Raw genomic sequence first — 19,953 nt, 5'->3', positions numbered from 1 at the left:
TATTGCTACCTTTTACTTAACAGGGACTAAATGGTCTCTATAAAACGATAATTAGGATCGCAAAAAAAGTCAACTCATTTGAAACACTTGCCGGACGTCTCTCTCTCTTCTGAAATCCGCCTCGGTGATCATGGTCCGGAATCTATTTCTTTCAAAAGTGTTGCGCCAGGTTTATGTTGTCGGCGTTTCTCTTTAAACCTAGTTGTTTTTTCATGTACGAGGACAGTTTCTCCAAAAAAAAAAAGAATCTGAGGTTAAGTGGCTTTCGTCCACTGATGTCGCACCTTTGGATCGATTAGAAACGTGTGAATACTTACACTATGACTATACATTTCACTGCAACTGCCCGCAACACAACATCTAAAAACTCTCTCTCAACAAAATAAAATAGACAAAAAAAACGAAAAAAAAACGCCGACCGAAAAATGTATATCGTTTAAAAGTATACTGAATGACCAGTGTTATTATGGCTCAGGGGTATGACTTCCTCTCACATTTTGCCATTTGGTGGTGCACTTTCGGCGAGAGTCGGAAATCCGGAAACAGTCGACCGTTTCAGGATAGGTGGGCGTGGCTACAACACGAGAAATATCTCAAATTTACTTGGATACGAGTAATCATTTTCGGCAAAAAAATCAATAACTGCCCATTTCAGTGGGACACAGATCTAAAATGGGAAACCAGAGGGTGGGCATTGCACAGGCACTTTAATTAAAAATAGTTTGACCCAAATCAAAACCACAAAGATTGCTTGGATGTTGATACTTCAATAAATTTTGTTATTTTTGACTAGGGATGAATGAATGAATGAATTACTGTGACCAGGTGTGAATTAAATATATATTATTTTAGATGAATCTGTCAGGTTTTCATTTTCTCATAAAAAATAGCTTTGAAAGAGATTGGTTTGTTTATATGTATATAAAATGCTGGTACATCACATTTGTTAAAATAGGTTTTGTTATATTTGCTAAATCAAAAGTAAGTATAAAGTGCGATCATGAATTGAAGACTTAAGTCTAATGCTCATTTCCCCAGGTCTCACAAATGCCACAAAGTTGATTTAGTATTGATTATGTGTACAAAAATGGATGTGAGATCTCAAATGTGTATTTTTATTAGTGACATGTAAAATATAAGAGTACATGTATGTAGTTGTCTTGCAATGCATCATGAGACATACATGTTGATGTCTTTCATATACTGTAAAATTCTTCATTTAGCTAGAATTAATTTTCATGAAAAGACATATTGGGTGTTTTGTATGGAGTTTATTTTTACTGATTTTTGATGAGTTGAATGTAAGATATAGAAAAAAAAGTATATTCTAGTACATTGAAAATATATTCAAAGTGAAATAGTGTACTTTTCAGTATGGTATTTAAATTTATTCTCTCTCAAAAATGTCTTATCTAAATTTGTTTTGCTTCATAACATCCTTCTTTGTATTTTTAGTTTACATACAAAGTCGCACTCATGAAAGTTAAGATAATTAGTTATTAAAGTCCTTATAAATCAGGCAATTTTGATGATAAAATTTGTTCATTTTAGCGTATCGAAATTCAACATTACTACAGATAATTATTTAATACATTGTATTTTGATACAACTAATGCCATAAATCAATATTTAAAGTTTTACGATTAAAAAATATACCTCCAATTTTACTGACTGAACAGTGAGTTAATCTTGTATCGATGTTAGGAGAAGTTACTGTTTTTACATTGTGGACAAGATGTGATCTTGTCATTATGGATGTGCAACATCAGCTTCATTGCATTTGTAGAAAAACTAGACAGGTATTCTATTTTTATTTGTACATTTTAAAGTAAAAAAAAAAACGGCCAAGTTAATTTCAACTAAGTTTTGCCGACGGTACAAGTTTAATTATTTGGGTTAAGATATTATTACCTTCACCTGAATAGGATCACGAATCGATAGGCTGCCAAAATTATTCATCAATTTGATATTACTATGTCGGGCTTGATTGTCTGGCATTTATTTATCCTGTTCCTACATGTGTGTCCAGTTAGTGTGGTTGGAAACTACTTATATAGCCTTTATTTGTTCTGATATTAGGGAGTTTCATATTGGATTAAGAGGATGGGTCACGATGTCCTTGTTGACAATTTTGAGTTTCGAGATCGCTGGTTGTTAAATTACTAATGAGTCATGTACAACTGTTGATTCTGTGATAAGACGTCGCTGTCTTTGCTGTAATTGTAACAATTTTAATACAAATAGACGTCAGAGATGTGCTTAAATGTATATAAGTATTTATTTATTAAATGGATGGATACAATACACACCAGAAAAACAAACATGAAAAGTATCATGACTACACTTAATATACAAAAAAAAGCAACAAATGAAAATGGCAGAAAATCAAAGAATTTTGAAGGTCATTAGGTGACATCCATGTCTAGGAGGTGTTGCTGTCTGGATTCAAAACAAATTCACAAATATTGGCCTAAAGGAATTTACAGATATTCATTGCTTAAGATAAATCTGAATTTGTCGTCATGGTTTATTTTATTGAAATTTGATGATATTTTTCTTGCTTCCGTAAATAGAATGTTTCTGTGTTAGGCAAGACATCACAAATTTGTGATTTGTGTTACAGAGAAGACGTACCTTTTCAATTGCTGGCAACTGAGTATGGCGCCCTGTTTCAATTCTCAGTGAATGGTTACTCAGACAAAACTTACTAATTAATTCCTAGATGTTCAATATTTGTCAAATAATCCTTTAAACTGATTTTAAAAAGATGATATGTTTTTAGTTTATCTCTTCAGTTACCCTTTCTAAACTGAAGCTGGTTTATATACTCAAATCCTTGCATAACATTGCATATTCATAATTAGCAGAAAAGTCAATAAAATAATAATTTTTTCAGTAATAATGTAAGTGTAAATTCCACAAATGCAACTATAAAAAACCCAAAACTGTTAAACTCACTGTAATAACATTCATTTCTTATATTGCCAACTCTCACATGTATTACAAGTTATTTGCATCCAGCTTCCCTGTAGGATTGTTGTATGTCACCTCATTTACTGTTTTTATTTCCTGCATTGCATCAATTGTTGACTTTAATAAGGGACTTTGTAGTGAATGGCTGGTTTCTGTACACACTGAGTCACACTCCGCTGATCATGCATAAGCTTCTAAAGTAGCCCACTAAACATAACAAGTGGAGTGGTTTTATTGGCCTGTCCATAATGAAGTAAAAAGGAAGTAAAGGCATTTGGTAATACAAATTTGCATACTCTTATAGAATATTTCATTTGAAAATGGGGGCATGGTTTCCCTTTACAAATTTTGGGCAGAATTATCTCACTAAATACTTTCAAAAATATGAAAAATTTCCTAAAATATATATCCATACATATGATCATTTTATTATTATTTTAGTAGCAATGTAATCATACACAGTTAATATAACACACTGGATATTGTTTACTTAGCAGTCATGTGATCATGGTTTATAGGTAGATTGATCTATAATAATATTGTTAATATGTCTTACCTTTAATATGATATTTTTTTACTCATTATAGCCTACCACATGCTTAAAGTTTTATTTTCTGTAAAACTTAGTTGAAAACTTTTTCAATTTCAAGTACCTACATGTACATGTAGTAACTTGATTGAAAATTCAAATCTGAAAGTTACGATGTTTGAGAGTTATACTAATCAAAATCTGATGTTCTTCGCAATTTAAATTATTAAATTGTCTTGACTATAGACAATAATTGCTGTTCCAATTCTGCTTTTGGTGCATGATCAAAACAACTAACCTAGGGAGTAAATAATGCTCAGAGTTTGTTCAGATGCAGTACCGTAGTAACACAAGTAAAACAGTTATCCTATTTATTCAAATGGAAGGAACCTAATACAGGAAACAACTCCAAAGCCTGGTGTACAACTCAGACTAGTCTTAACCTTTTGACCACCAGAGTCAACTTCAGGCATCCGTCATAAAATATTTCCTATTTAATTTAAGCAAGATGAAAATTTGGCCCTCAAAGGGGTTAATGAAATATTGAATCTGTAATATATTCATCTTCAATCTACGAACAATGAATCATGATTCAGTGACTTGATGACACCCAAAGATGCTGAATACTCAGTCACAACTGAATCCATTACTAAACTACTCGGGATATTCGCAAGAAACTTCTGATGTGGATGTTTTGTGAATATTTGTTCCATTAATTACAGTACACTTATTACTTGACACATCAAAGGTCTGAAACACAATTTCACCGACAATACAACTTTAATAGCATTACTGGTACTATACAAAACTCACACGTGTCTTGTTTTCTTTGAAACATATACACAACGCAGTGTAGCACGTAATTAGTATGTGATGTGATGCATAATAGACAGAGAAATATATCCCCCAGTAGATTTTATTAACTGTTTATGGTTGTTCTGCAATTGTAGTGAAAATATATGAATTCACATTAATAATGGTTTATTATTTCGTATACCACTGATTATTTGTAGATGAATGTCTTATGTGTAAGAATAATACCGATAGTTCCCTGGTAATTATTCTATTTCAAAAATAAATTATGTGTTATACTCAAGGCAAAAATTATTGTCCATATTTATGAGTATTATACAACATAATTCATGGTTTATTTATAGAAATATATTACTATATTATGAAGGTATCTTATCTATCTAATCACATGCACATAATAGAATCTGAACAAAAAAGTAAAACAACATTTATTTTATACTAATACCATCCTGGAACATTTTTAGAATAAAAAAAAGCGATAGGAAATTTTCCCAGAGTTTGAATTGTCAAACCCGAAAACAATTTTTTTCTAAACGTATGAATTTTGAACTATGAACTTTGAACTATGAAATTTGTTTTCAATTTTATTATTAATATTTGCTATTCACAGCTTGAGCATGGGTATCATTATCTGGATATCCAGTCCATAGAAAGTAGAAATCTGCTACAGGTAAGAAAATAATTCTGGCGACTGTATCAGACAACAACCTGTCAAAAAGGTTGTGGTATATGTGTTCAGCTGATTAATTTTGGAAATTTTTTGATATCCTGAGTTACAAATCACATTTCATGATGAATTTTTTTGGATATATGACATTGCGTATTTAATATGAGGTTATATCCTCCGTAATTTGCATGAAAACAAATTTGGATTTGCTTGATGCATTTAAAAATGTACTTGATCCATGCATTCAAGCATTGCTGGTTACATGTGTCCTCTACTTTACTTGCCACGCACATGTATGTGTTTCTGAAAGTAGATTGATTTGGCCAACACACCGACATATAAATTTTCTGAAATTGTGCTAAAATAATTCCATGTGACTGGCTTGTTGAAAGCCCAAATAGAAAAACTTGGGTATTGAAACTACTTTGTAGCTTTTGGAATTCCATCAAACCTCAGCTGTATGTCTTTTGACAGTTTTTAAATTTCAAAATGGCCACCAGAGCAGGGCTGTACACTATGAGCGATCACAATCAATGTCACTGTTCCCATGGAAACAAGTTCTGGTACTCTATTTACTCTAATAGATAGAACCTTTTACTAAAAACATCAGGAATTTGCAGTACATTTTTGCTATATACATGTAACTGCTTTCTCCTGTACTGTGCTTCACTAAAAATATTGTAACTTTTTTACCACAGTTGAAGATAGGCACAACAGGAGGAATGTTCTGTTATCGACTGACAACTAAAGGAGATGCTGATGAGATTATTACACATATTGGTGCTTCCTTGAAGAAAATCTTCCCAAACAGACAATTTGAGTGAGTATAAATGTATATCTTTATTAAAATATTGCCTGCTGAAAACCTCCAGGGAAATACCAAAATCAATGGAGGGGGGGGGGTGTCAGCAGGTGGTGTGTTAAACTAAATATTTCCTATTTCTGGCCCATTCCATTCGTTGATAGGGTAGGGCGGTATTGTTGTGCATGTAATTATTAAATTGACTTATTATATAGTGTATATTGAGTATCTGTAAAACAAGTTTTAATGCTTTTGATTTACACAATCATTCAATATTGGTGATACACCTTTAATCTTGTCTTATGACATAATCTCTACCGGTGATTTATTTTGCTTCTTACACTTTGCTACTATGCTGCTACTACTTTTGTTTGTAGAAAACTTGTGATCACAGTGAATTTAGAACCCATAGAGAGAAAAGAAAAGATTCTGACAACACTAGATAGTTTGGAAATGGAAGATCTTGGTCCATGTGGTGGTTTTTCTTCCATGTACATGTGTATGTGTGACTATCACCATTTGCCTTATCGAGAAGAAATCACTTGGGTAAGTGCGTAGAAACTTTTATGTATTTTTTAGCTGCATTGTCGATGAAGTCAACAGAGTGGAGCTATTCATATAATTACTGATTTTCTATTGCCATCAATTTTATATTATCCGTCTTCTTCAAGCCACCAACTTATTGCTTTCATACTCACCAGACAGCTTATGTGGGTGGTGCACTCTTAAATTTAATCAGTTTATGTCTAAATTATTTTAGTGAATATGTTTTCTTATTTTTAATAAAAATTTATATTTTCAACTTTGTCTTAAAGTTGCTTTCTCAACCAATAACCAATGCATATACACCATAAAATGTTGAGATTGTAGATGGATAATGAGTAATTATCTGTAGAATATATTTGAAAGCGTCTTCTAAAATGAGGCTGTCTTTGAAAGGGATACGACCCTCCATCACTCTCAAAATAAAATATGTGGAAAGTGTGAACAGGATATCAACTTATCATATATCATATGGGCCACACTTTATGTTTTCTCAGTTTGTTCTGAAAATTATGTTTTACAATATTTTCAATGTGATAATGCAACTGCAAAGGAAATTATATTTTAAGTAGCTGAGACCAAAAATACTTTCAATACATGTACCAGACGTGATATGTGCTTGTCATAGTTTAAATTTTGATTATTTTCTGTCATCGCAGGATGTTGACACGATTTATCTGAGTCAGAGCAGTAAACACATGTGTCTCAACGACTTTGACCATCTAGATGGCAGGTATTGTTACTTTACCGTTTTATATTATTCTGAAGAGGAATTGAAATTGTTTGAAGCTTGAAATATTATGATTTATTAATCTGATAACCATTCTAAATATTTTGTCTGCTCATTCATGAATCAAATTCGTATGTACATGGTTCCAACATATGTGTTATACCCTTGAACGAAGAAGTTTTTCTATGACATAAATAGGTCACAAGAAGGCAATGCACAACACCGATATTATTTTGATTTGTTGTTGTTTGACTATAAAAATATTTTACTATATTCTAAAAGATTAAAAACTACACAACCAAAACATATTCATCACCCCACCCACCCCCCAATATTTATAATTCTGATGCCCATAAATGTAACATTTTTTCGTCTCTGTTGGGAAGCTATCAGAAAATGTGTGTGCATGCGATGTATTGGTTTGAGGATTTAATTCAAAATGGCTGAATGGTGGCCATTTTTGTGTTTAAAAATTATCAAAAATCAAGCATTTCTGTAAATCTGGAACAAGATCTCGGTCGTTTATGGATGAATTTCATTCAAACTTTGTACATACATTAGACAATACCGTATGGGTCCCTGATGCACGTCATACTGTTTTTCAGATTGATTATGTTCAAATTTTATGTATTCATTGTATATCATGTCATAGATATACAGATTTAATCCGATTCTCTGACAAACTATATTACTATAAACAAAACTATATTTCTTAAATTTGATAGATACCAGTAACAATGATTTTGCCATGCATGGCTTCTTTCCTGTGTTCTTATGCTTTGAGATTCATATAATGCAATTATGTTAATGTTTGAAAATTTACAGGGATTTAATTCCAGTTGTCGCAGCGTTGGAACACAATGATTGGTTCAATAAAATATCAGTCCAGGATATAAAACTGGTAACTATCATACACATTATCTGTACCGTATTTGCTCTATTAGTAGCACATGTTTGTGTAAATAGTCGAAAATACAATAAATACAATTTTGGATACATTTTTATTAGAGATGCGCTTCTAATAGAGGAAATACAGTACATTATTTTTAGCATGTACATGTATGTTGCTAGCTCTTTGTAGCTTTTATTTGACTTCAAAATTTGGCTAAATTAGAAGGTATTATTACGTCATTGAATTAGGAATACTGGTATTACGTTCAAGATAAAACTGAAAATTATCTATTCAAAGAAGTTGTCCAGAAAATAACTTTTTGACCAAAAAGGGATAAAATTGCTGGTTATAAAGAACAAACTCTGTAATCTCACCATCCTAGCTCATCTGAAGCAGCTAATGATTTATCATGTTTCTGTAATCTTGGAAACACTGAGGAATGACAGTGAAGGTTGGTGTGTATGTTAAGTATATGCAAAGACATTTCACAAGTGATGTTGCATGGGACCCATATTTATCATAGATTGGCAGCATAACTGTTGCTTAATAAAAAACAATTAACAAATGCAATTAAAACGTTAATTCCCAATATTTTGTTTAATCCTAGCATCCAGACGTAACGAAACAATTAATCAAAGTACTGAAGAAAAATGGCAATATTCAAGAACTCGTTTTAGAAAATACTGGTATACTGAAAGGGTGAGTCTGTATTATATCTTATAGAATTAAATCGTCAACTCCCAGCATGCTTACTGTGTATGGTGTTTATTTAATATTCGTCTGGATGACCATATGATGCTAACCGCTGCATGATAAAATCAATAAAAACACATGTTTCTGAAAAGGTGTCCTCCAAATAGCATGATTTTTTAAATTCACTTTTCAATAACAAATATAACTTAGTTAATCCTAAAAAACAAAAAACTATATAATACAATAAAAATGAGGAATTGAAATGTCCCCATTATTTTTCACTGTTAAATAATCATTTATTTATCCAAAAAAAGGGACATGGAATGTATGATATGTAGTAAAATTAAAATGCATGTGTACACTTTTGTACACCATGTCTCTTCTTTGAAAGCTGATAAAAGATATTCTTAACCTTTTGACATTGTCAACTTTTCGCACAATCGCACAAAATATTTCTGTACAGTCTGATCATGTCATGAAATTTTGATACAAATTGACAAACTATTCTATCAAAAACTGAAAGCCAAATGTTGGATACTGATTGTAAGGTTCAAAATTATGTTAAATTTTAAGGGAAATTTTGTAAAAAGTGTAAAAATTTACACCCAATTCTTGGCGGGAGAAAATTTCAGGCAGCAAATGGTTAATGCTGTTTTCATAATATATTTTCTCTGAAAAAAACCCTCACCAAACTATGAAGTCTGCCTGCCAGTAGACATTGTTAAATAATTTGTACCATTGGCCACTTGAGGGCGCTGTTTTAACTGAAGGCTCATTTAATAACATAGCGTTCAATGTCTTATACATTTTAGAGAAGAGCTTGGTAAAAAACTGGCGTCGGCAATGCATGGCCCGTGTAAACTACTTGTCCTCAATTTAAGTGGCAACCATGTTGATGATGTCGGGGTCATTCACCTTTCCGGTGTTCTCCGTACACAAGCGGAAGGGCTGGTAGAACTGAATCTTTCTAATACTAAAATGACTGCCAAAGGTAGAGGTAATTTGTTATAGCACTTATGCACTGCATCCTATCCTTGCATCAGGTAGTAGTAACTGCATCTTTTATTGTCTTTATTCTTTATTAATTGTTTATACATTGCTCAGAGTTTGAGAGTATTTAGCTGCTTTTTGTGCAAAATTATTTCACAATTTCACAATTTTTATGTATTTGCATAGTTTTACTTTGTATGTATTCATTTCGTACCACCCAGGTAATTTCAATGCAGTATGAATGGAAGATCTTAGACTGACTAAAAGTAATTGCACATACAGATAGAGAAACGAGCATGGATACCATAAAAAAAAAATGGCTGCCTGATGGTCATTTTTGTTTGAATCTCAAAAAAAAAACTATGATGTGCACCTACTGTATTCATGATTATAATACAAAGTTTGATTGAAATAACCTTGCCCATCTCTGAGAAATGGTTACGGATATGTTTACAGAAAGTAATTTCAGGATTTTGGTCAAAATGTTGATTCAACAAATTCACAAAATCACGCAATCTACACTATTAGTTATGACTATAGTACATGTGTGCAAACTTGTGTGGATCCAAAATGTACAAGATTTTGTTCGAAATTAGAACTGCAAAATATGTAATTATTGACAAAAATGCAGCTAACGACCCTTCATGGGTTGCATGGTTTGAACAATGTATGAACAGTCTTTGTGAGTCTTTTATTTTCTAGTTTAATGGACACCCACCCTCCCTCATTCACCACCTGCACTCACGTGGTAACACTTATAAAATGGTATATCCCATAATGAGCTATCTCATTATATAAATGTCTAAGTCACTCCAATTAGCTGCATAATGACCTTTTCTCTATATTTCTGATCTTATTTTATTTTCGAAAATGCCGTGTGGATAAATATTTAATCTCAACTAACTGTGAGCATTAGAAGACGAATAGATGCACACCTATCATAATCCATCACCATACACTCTCACCATGTGAGCATTATACATGCACATAATATAATACGACCTTGACCATAGTTATACATTTCCTGACATCATTGATTTACTCTGTCAGATGACATACATTGTATTTCGCATCTATTAGCATTAAAACTGTATGTAGGCTTTACAGCGAGCACAAGATATTTACGTACACCTAACTCCCGCGCCCGGTAGGTAATTACCGATGGATTTTGCAACATCCCCAGAAACCTTCTGGTCCGTTGTTTTGATTAACTGTCACGTGAGCGGGTATGTAACTTTATTGTGCCTACAACAGTCATTGGAGTGTCTAGGAAAGTGCCTGGGGATGTTGCAAAGTCCCTTGGTAATTGCCTACCGGGTGCAGGAGACAGGTGTATGTAAATATATTGTGCCCACTGTTAGTTCACTTAGAAATCTTGACACACATTAAAGTTAGCCTAAATATTTGAAAACCATGCATCATAAAATAGAAAACTGTAAATTGCAATCATGAATCTGTAAACAGCTGGTTTACAGTAGTTTAATAAGTAATGGTTTCATTATATTATTGTTTTGCTAATTTTTACAGCTGCGTCTAATCTTGGTGCCAGCCTTCAGTCTGGGAAAATCAAGTCAACTTTGAAGAAACTTAATCTGTCTGAAAACTCGTTCAAAGGAGAAGAATTTTTGGTGAGTGATACGATAAACTGTATTTTCTCCATCAGTCCCTAATACCCATACCTAAATCGTTGGTGTTTCCATGGTCAAAATAAGTGATGCAACAAATGCGATTTTTGGTTTATATGTGCTTCATATGGTGTACATGAAGGTCATTGCACTGTCTTCAGGAACTGTAAATGCTGTATTAAATTTATTATTGATGTGTAGTGAGCTTACATACCAAACCAATTGTACATTTTAAGATTATCAAAGTAACAGATTGGAAAAATAATCCACCTATAGTACCTTTGTCTTTAATAGTAATCTTTCTTCTGGCTTCTGTCTTTTTGAGGACATATCATCACTAATCTCCAAATTAACCCTTCCAAAATACTCATTTTATTGTTTTTTGTGCTACTATCCTTTCAAACCTCCATGGAAGGCTTTACTTAAGCATTTGACACTGAGGCTCTTTTTTTGCTGACTTTACGATACTTCAGTGTGAAGACATGCTTACCTTTGTGCTCTACTCTTGGGGCCTGGTAGCAAGTCTGTTTCATTCATAAGCAACCCCACATTTTCTTGCCTAACACTGTGCAGATAAAACGCCAATTGCTTTGATATTATACATATAAGTACCTCAGGTGGACCTCTTTCAGATTTATTCATTTCATGATGATATCTTATAATATTTTTATGAATATTTTTGTCAATTTTGGTAAAAAGTTAAATTTTTGAATTTTTGTTAAAAACCACAATGGCCTCAATTTAATGTCAACTACTTTTCATTTTCCTAATCTGTAGAATATCATCACTAAGTTTGATTTTGTTTTTCTTTGCAGCAAATGTTGAATTTTCTGGCTCAACCTAATGTTTTAAGTAATCTATATTTGAGTAACTGTGACCTAGCTTTGGATACTTTATTTACATCATTCTCCAATGGATGTACGCATACATTACAGCATCTTGATGTCTCCAAGAATGTATTTACAACCAAGTAAGTTTGATGCTGTAGTGTCTTTTAATTTGAAAGCATTATTTTCCTTCCCCCACTTTTAACTGTAACCCTACCCCTACCCTCCAGCACTCCCCATTTAATTGTACATGCCCCTCCTAAGGACATCTATAGTTATCTACAGGGGACATATACGAATGAATTTGGTAACCTGGGGTGAGTGTTAGAGTTAGGGTTAGAGATGGGGGATACAAAAGGATCTCTTTCCATATTTTTTAGTCATCCCAATTTCTTCCTCTTATATGTCTTGTACCACTCAGAATTAACAAAATACTCCGTGTGACATAGATGTGACAATTTTTCTTCTTGGTCTTTGTTGCATTATTGTTTTGTGTTTTTTATTTGAATCTGAAACCAGAAAGAGCACCTAGACGTAAAAGGCCAACAAGATTTTGTTAATAACAAGAGAGCTGCAAGACTTGTTTTTTCCCCTCAAATAGTGTTTCGTTCTTCCCCATCCCAAGTCCTCTATTCCAATTACCATGGTTTAATACATAGATCAGCTACCGCAGATTTTATTCCATAAATAATATATTTAGAACAACCTAAATTTCTGACACTGCATCATTGAAACAGTGGGATCACATTACATGTATCTACCGTCAATCGATCCACCCATTTTTTTACTCCAAAAGTGCAAACGAGAGGTACTAATGTCTGTGTAGATGTGTCACATCTTTTTGAAATCACAGCCTTGCTGAATATGCTACGTCAATGCCCTAACATAACAGTTTTTGATTTGTTTTTTGGTAATTTTGGCATATTTTTCATGTGTATTGCAGGAAGGCAAAAGAGATTCTTGTGCCACAATCTATAAAGAAATATTTTGCCAATAGCACAGCTCTTAAGTCTTGTAATCTTTCCAGCAATAAGCTACCACCAGAAGCCCTCAAGTAAGTTCTATTTTAAATCTATTCTCTGGTGTACTGGTACTTAGCCATCCTGTGGTCTGTCATCAAGTCATTTGAACAACTTAATAGACAATTATTTATAATCACCAATTACATGGCTTACATGGTACAATGCAACAGAGGGAATGCGGTTTCTATTAGAACATCTACACATATGAGAAATTGTGATTTTTTTTGTTCTCAATTGTTCAAAAAGAATGGGTACGACTTCTATTAGGGATGCGGTTTCTATTACAGATTTTACGGTATACCTTTTTTTCTATATTTTACATTCAACTCATCAAAAATCAGTGCAAATAAACTTCAGCGAAATTTTCTTTGCAGTGAAAATTAATTCCAACTAAAAAAAGTATTTTACAGTAACAGCTCCAGGTGAGAGCAATACAAGTGTTAATATCTTCAGTTGAGTCGCATTTGTGTTTGTGACTGAATTATATATATGCCTTGAGTCAGTATCTCAAATTTATATCCATTGGTGAGTGGATTCACATGTGGCTGATATGGTCTTATCATCATAATCACCATTAAAGCTACAAGATTGAAAGTAGAATATACCATAGAATATACCTTGCCTGATGTAAGCTTCCACAGTCATTTCAATATCAGTGGGAAAACAAGAAGTCCGTAGGCAATGTGTTAGGTACCCAGTAGGCAATGTGTTAGGTACCCGGTAGGCAATGTGTTAGGTACCCAGTAGGCATAGTGTTAAGTACCCAGTAAGCATAGTGTTAGGTACCCAGTAGGCATAGTGTTAGGTACCCAGTAGACAATGTGTTAGGTACCCAGTAGGCAATGTGTTAGGTACCCAGTAGGTAATGTGTTAGGTACCCAGTAGGCATAGTGTTAGGTACCCAGTAGGCAATGTGTTGGGTACCCAGTAGGCAATGTGTTAGGTACCCAGTAGGCATAGTGTTAGGTACCCAGTAGGCAATGTGTTAGGTACCCAGTAGGCAATGTGTTTGGTACCCAGTAGGCAATGTGTTAGGTACCCAGTAGGCAATGTGTTGGGTACCCAGTAGGCAATGTGTTGGGTACCCAGTAGGCAATGTGTTGGGTACCCAGTAGGCATAGTGTTGGGTACCCAGTAGGCAATGTGTTGGGTACCCAGTAGGCATAGTGTTAGGTACCCAGTAGGCAATGTGTTGGGTACCCAGTAGGCAATGTGTTGGGTACCCAGTAGGCAAAGTGTTGGGTACCCTGTAGGCAAAGTGTTGGGTACCCTGTAGGCATAGTGTTAGGTACCCAGTAGGCAATGTGTTGGGTACCCAGTAGGCAATGTGTTAGGTACCCAGTAGGCATAGTGTTAGGTACCCAGTAGGCAATGTGTTAGGTACCCAGTAGGCAATGTGTTAGGTACCCAGTAGGCAATGTGTTAGGTACCCAGTAGGCAATATGTTAGGTACCCAGTAGGCAATGTGTTAGGTACCCAGTAGGCAATGTGTTAGGTACCCAGTAGGCAATGTGTTAGGTACCCAGTAGGCAATGTGTTAGGTACCCAGTAGGCAATGTGTTAGGTACCCAGTAGGCAATGTGTTAGGTACCCAGTAGGCAATGTGTTAGGTACCCAGTAGGCAATGTGTTAGGTACCCAGTAGGCAATGTGTTAGGTACGCGGTAGGCAATGCGTTAGGTACCCAGTAGGCAATGCATTAGGTACCCAGTAGGCATTGTTATGTACCCAGTAGGCAATGTGTTAGGTACCCAGTAGACAATGTGTTAGGTACCCAGTAGGCAATGCATTAGATACCCAGTAGGCAATGTGTTAGGTACCCAGAAGGCAATGTGTTAGGTACCCAGTAGGCAATGTGTTAGGTACCCAGTAGGCAATGTGTTAGGTACCCAGTAGGCAATGTGTTAGGTACCCAGTAGGCAATGTGTTAGGTACCCAGTAGGCAATGTGTTAGGTACGCGGTAGGCAATGCGTTAGGTACCCAGTAGGCAATTCATTAGGTACCCAGTAGGCATTGTTATGTACCCAGTAGGCAATGTGTTAGGTACCCAGTAGACAATGTGTTAGGTACCCAGTAGGCAATGCATTAGATACCCAGTAGGCAATGTGTTAGGTACCCAGAAGGCAATGTGTTAGGTACCCAGTAGGCAATGTGTTAGGTACCCAGTAGGCAATGTGTTAGGTACCCAGTAGGCAATGTGTTAGGTACCCAGTTGGCAATGCATTAGGTACCCAGTAGTCAATGTGTTAGGTACCCAGTAGGCAATGTGTTAGGTACCCAGTAGGCAATGTGTTAGGTACCCAGTAGGCAATGTGTTAGGTACCCAGTAGGCATAGTGTTAAGTATCCAGTAGGCATAGTGTTAGGTACCCAGTGGTCATAGTGTTAGGTACCCAGTGGGCAATGTGTTAGGTACCCAGTAGGCATAGTGTTAGGTACCCAGTGGTCATAGTGTTAGGTACCCAGTGGGCAATGTGTTAGGTACCCAGTAGGCATAGTGTTAGGTACCCAGTATGCATAGTGTTAGGTACCCAGTAGGCATAGTGTTAGGTACCCAGTAGGCATAGTGTTAGGTACCCAGTGATATATGTTTGCATAAACTGAAATGCAGTGGACTTTGTAACAGATGTACCAAAAGAGTGCCCTTTGAACTTTGTTTTATTGCTTCAGAGTGGATTTTTAAAAAAAACTAAACAACACTTGTTTACCATACTAGTAATTTAATTGTCCATTTACAGAGAAATACTACTAGGTATTGCAAGTAATAAAGTAATTCGTGAACTGAAACTTGATCTTAGCTGCAATGAGGTGAGTCGTTTTTTGACTGATTGATATGCTGTGACAGCAAATAATAACCAGAAACACCAGTGGTGTCTCATTATATAATTGACAATATATTGATGTTAAATAGTTAAATGTTGATTTGTAATGATTAAATTGATAAAACTTGTGTGTACTTTTCAAGTAAATAGATTTTTAAGTAAACTGCAAATGCAATAATTATTCATTGCAAAATTTATTACTTTAAAATCTAGGATTTCAGACATGTGTACCCGGTAGTATAATTATACCTTCTTCTGTTGAATATTCTGTGAACTGTTTATATTTCACAAAAGTTGATTACACTCTGTGTCTTAGATCCCCAGTGAAACTACCACTGCTACAAAAGTCCTCTATTTTCACAGAATTGAAAATCAAAGCTGTTTGCATTTGATAAGAATAATTGAGTTCTATTTGGAAATTTGGCTTGCCCCCTCGGGTTCGGGCATGGCAGTAATATTTTAACTATAATAGCTATTTTGGGAGAAAACTCAAAAACACAACATTCCATATACATATATTTATGTGGTATTGTCACTGGAGAGAAATTGTGGAAATGTTTGCATGATAGTCACAACCATGTTGAATCTCTGCAGTTGTCATGATATGTCTTGCTTTTAGCTTTGGGTTCTAGATACTGTATACCCTATGTGTGTAATTAGTCCTCGTTCGGACACAGTCCCAAAACTGGGACTTATGTTTTGACCTCCGTGTGTCCATGCGTGCATGTGGACCTGTATCTTAGAAATGCTTGGACCAATCACAATCAAACTTCACACATACATCATACATGATATCATACATATGCACGTCATTTTGTTTCACGATCTCATTCAAGATGGCTGAATGGCGGCCATTTTTGTGCTAAAAATCATCGAAATCAAACATTTCTCGGCTGTTTACAGATGGATTTTGTTCAAACCTTGTATATACGTTGGACATTATAGAACCTTGATGAACATCATTTTGTTTTACGATCTGATTCAAGATGGCCGAATGGCGGCCATTTTTCTCGGCTGTTTAGAGATGGATTTTTAGACATTATGGCACCTTGATGCAAATAATTTTGTTTTTCAGATAACATTCAAAATGGCCGACTGGTGGCCATTTTGTTTTAATGAATGGTCTTTTAGACCCATATCTCCAACTTGTTTTGACTGATTATGTTCACATTTTAAATATTCATTATACATCATGTCATAGACAGATATATTAGTTCCTATTCAAATCCTATTCAAAATGGCCGATTTTTTGTGCTAAAAAATCATCAAATATCAAGCATTTCTGGCATTTATGGATGGATTTTCGTTCAAACTTGGTACATACATTAGACATTACGGGTTCCTGATGCACGTCATTTTATTTTTCAGATCAGATTCAAAATGGCTGTCTGGTGGCCATTTTGTTTTTATGAATGGGTTTCAAGACCCATATGTCTGACTTGTTTTGACTGATTATGTTCAAATTTTTAATATTCATTTTACATCATGTCATAGATATGGTGGCCTAATGGTGGCTATTTTTGTGCTAAAAAAATCCTCAATATCAAGCATTTCTGGCATTTATGGATGGATTTCGTTCAAACTTATAACATACATTAGACATTACAGGCTCCTGATGCGCGTCATTTTATTTTTCAGATTGGATTCAAAATGGCTGACTGGCGGTCATTTTGTTTTAATGATTGGGCTTCTAGAGCCATATCTCTTAAATGCTTTGACTGATTATATTCAAATTTTATATATTCGTTATACATCATGTTATATAATATATATACATGTACATGTATTCAAAATGGCTGATTTTTGAATGCTGCTCCAGAGCAATATCTCTCAATATGGACAAGTACTTGTTTGACGATCAGATACAAATGTCAATCATTTTAATGTTAAAAAATCATGTTCCTGACATGGTTATATTCCAGCTATATTACTACATGTATAAACAAAATTATATATCTTAAATTTGTTAACTAACAGGGACTGTGCCATGCATGGCTTGTTTTATTCATGCTGTGTGATGTTGACACTTTAATATTAAAAAATTTAGAATTTCTTCGTTGTTGTTTTAGCTTAAATATGAAGGAGCCGACATAATTGAAGGATGCATTGGAAATATTGCAGCAATAGGGTCATTAGATATCAGTGAAAATGGGTTTGATGTCCGCACAGGTCAGTTAATTGACTGGATACGTCAGAATAAATTCATTAAGCACCTGTTTGTTGGTGGTAACTTGCACAGCGTAAGACAACACAGGAGGTAAGTATTCTTTGGTGAACTTTATTCAATGCAGCTTGAGATGAATTCAAATTTTGTACTACTGAGCATGTTACTGCACATATTTGCAATGTATTATGGGAGATAAACTCCCATTGCATATATGGAAAAATATTATCACCCTGGAAACTCACTAAATTAGAATTATCAGTAAAATATACAACTTTTTCATTCCTGGTCACCAAGCATAATTCTGTGATATGAACTAATAATGTTACCATAGAAACCAGTGTAAAAATGGCAATTTTTACCATTTTTCATGGTATCTTATTTCTCACAAATCATCTGGTGTTGCCACTTTTGTTTGGTATTCTGTTGGTATAAATTTAACCTTTTCACGATTGGACTTTTTGTTTATGTGCATGTATTTACCTGTACACTGTCTTAACAGTTTAACAGACTTTCAATTGGCAGCCAAAATTTAAATAGCCAAATCCCCATAATTCTGCCAATGGTGCTTCGCGTTGGGTGCCTTCTCTTTTATTTTCACTTTCTTTTTCACTTGCCATACTTCATTTGATCGGCAAAATTGCTTAAGTTTACAGTTTCTCAGTATTCAGTCAAATCATAGACATAATCTTTTTTTTTTGCTTCCTAGCTTTAAAACAGCGAAATCTCATTTGCCTTCTTTTTTTCTATTCCTGTTTATTTATTTTTTGTGCCTGATCTCAATTTCTTCAAATCTTCATCTCCTATGGGTGGGTACAACACTAAAGGCCTGAAAAAAGATAAATGTTTCTGGTCAGCAAAAAAAGTGGGGGTTGAGCTGTTTTTTCTTCATTGCACATCGCCCTCTGTTGTTGAATTGATTAATTCTGCAAAATTGAAGCCCCGTCTAATATTTTAGCAAAAAAAATAAATAAATAAACCCCATTTTTGAAAAACAAATTTGACTAGAAACATATTTTTTTGTGAGGCCTATTAAGAGTGTTCAAACAAAATTTTGAAAATCTATTAATATTTGGAAAAAGTAATCTATAATATTATATGGGTCTATAAGAGATTCTTGAAATTTGAAGATTCTCCTAAAATATAATAAAGTAACTGAGTTATAATTACAACACAGTGAATATTATGTTTGATTTGGTCACTGAGACACCACAACTTTCACTGCATGCTTGCTTCAGCGCTCCGGAATTCTAGGATTTGTTGCCATAGGAACTGATTTTATCATTTTTCATGGTGATCACAATAGTCAGTGAATGTGGGAATACCATTTTCAGTTGATGCCTTTGGCTCATGTAAATATTACAATAAACAACTTTTTCCAAATATCAATAGATCATTTTGCTTGCTGTTTATTCTATTTTTTTGTTTATTTATATATACTTTAACAATTAAAATGCTAGCTCAAATTCCTTGTTCAAACTTTCTTCAAGCTCTTGATTCCTAATACATGATATTTTTATCTGCTTGGACTACTTGTGTGCCTTGTACCTGTCATAGTCCTTTCAATACTAATGTCTTGGATTAGTTTTAATTAAAAAAAATCCATTAAAGTTTCCCTGTGTTTTAATTAGGATAATTAAGAATCTAATAAATTTTCTTTTCTGAAACTAAACTTTAATTAAACTCTAGAGCAGATTATTAAAAGCATGGTTTGAAAACATAAATGAAATATGCAGGTTTTGATTTTTAATTATTTGTTTCATTTTTATTTAGTGTGGTTTTTGCCAACTAATCCAAGCATAGATTAGAATATTGACTCACCTACTGTTAGTCAGTGTTAGTCAATGTACATGTACACTACA

At 34.2% G+C, this 19,953-nt stretch overlaps 1 protein-coding gene across 2 annotated transcripts in view; it reads left to right on the top strand.

The window, feature by feature from the left end:
* Positions 1–19,953, top strand: part of LOC102804835 (uncharacterized) — a 74,187-nt gene that overhangs the window by 5,665 nt on the left and 48,569 nt on the right. For both annotated transcript variants that reach the window (XM_085500402.1, XM_085500401.1), the window contains exons 4-15: positions 4,926–4,985; positions 5,681–5,802; positions 6,162–6,330; positions 6,987–7,060; positions 7,883–7,958; positions 8,557–8,648; positions 9,455–9,633; positions 11,160–11,260; positions 12,073–12,227; positions 13,028–13,138; positions 15,844–15,913; positions 17,997–18,184. In XM_085500402.1, coding sequence (XP_085356528.1) covers positions 4,926–4,985; positions 5,681–5,802; positions 6,162–6,330; positions 6,987–7,060; positions 7,883–7,958; positions 8,557–8,648; positions 9,455–9,633; positions 11,160–11,260; positions 12,073–12,227; positions 13,028–13,138; positions 15,844–15,913; positions 17,997–18,184 — 1,397 coding nt within the window. The remainder of the gene's footprint in view (positions 1–4,925; positions 4,986–5,680; positions 5,803–6,161; positions 6,331–6,986; positions 7,061–7,882; positions 7,959–8,556; positions 8,649–9,454; positions 9,634–11,159; positions 11,261–12,072; positions 12,228–13,027; positions 13,139–15,843; positions 15,914–17,996; positions 18,185–19,953) is intronic.

Source organism: Saccoglossus kowalevskii, chromosome 6, assembly GCF_978046115.1.
Source record: "Saccoglossus kowalevskii chromosome 6, keSacKowa6.1, whole genome shotgun sequence".
Classification (NCBI taxonomy): domain Eukaryota; kingdom Metazoa; phylum Hemichordata; class Enteropneusta; family Harrimaniidae; genus Saccoglossus; species Saccoglossus kowalevskii.
Note: the sequence above shows the minus strand (reverse complement) of the source record. Positions and strands in the feature narration are given on the sequence as shown.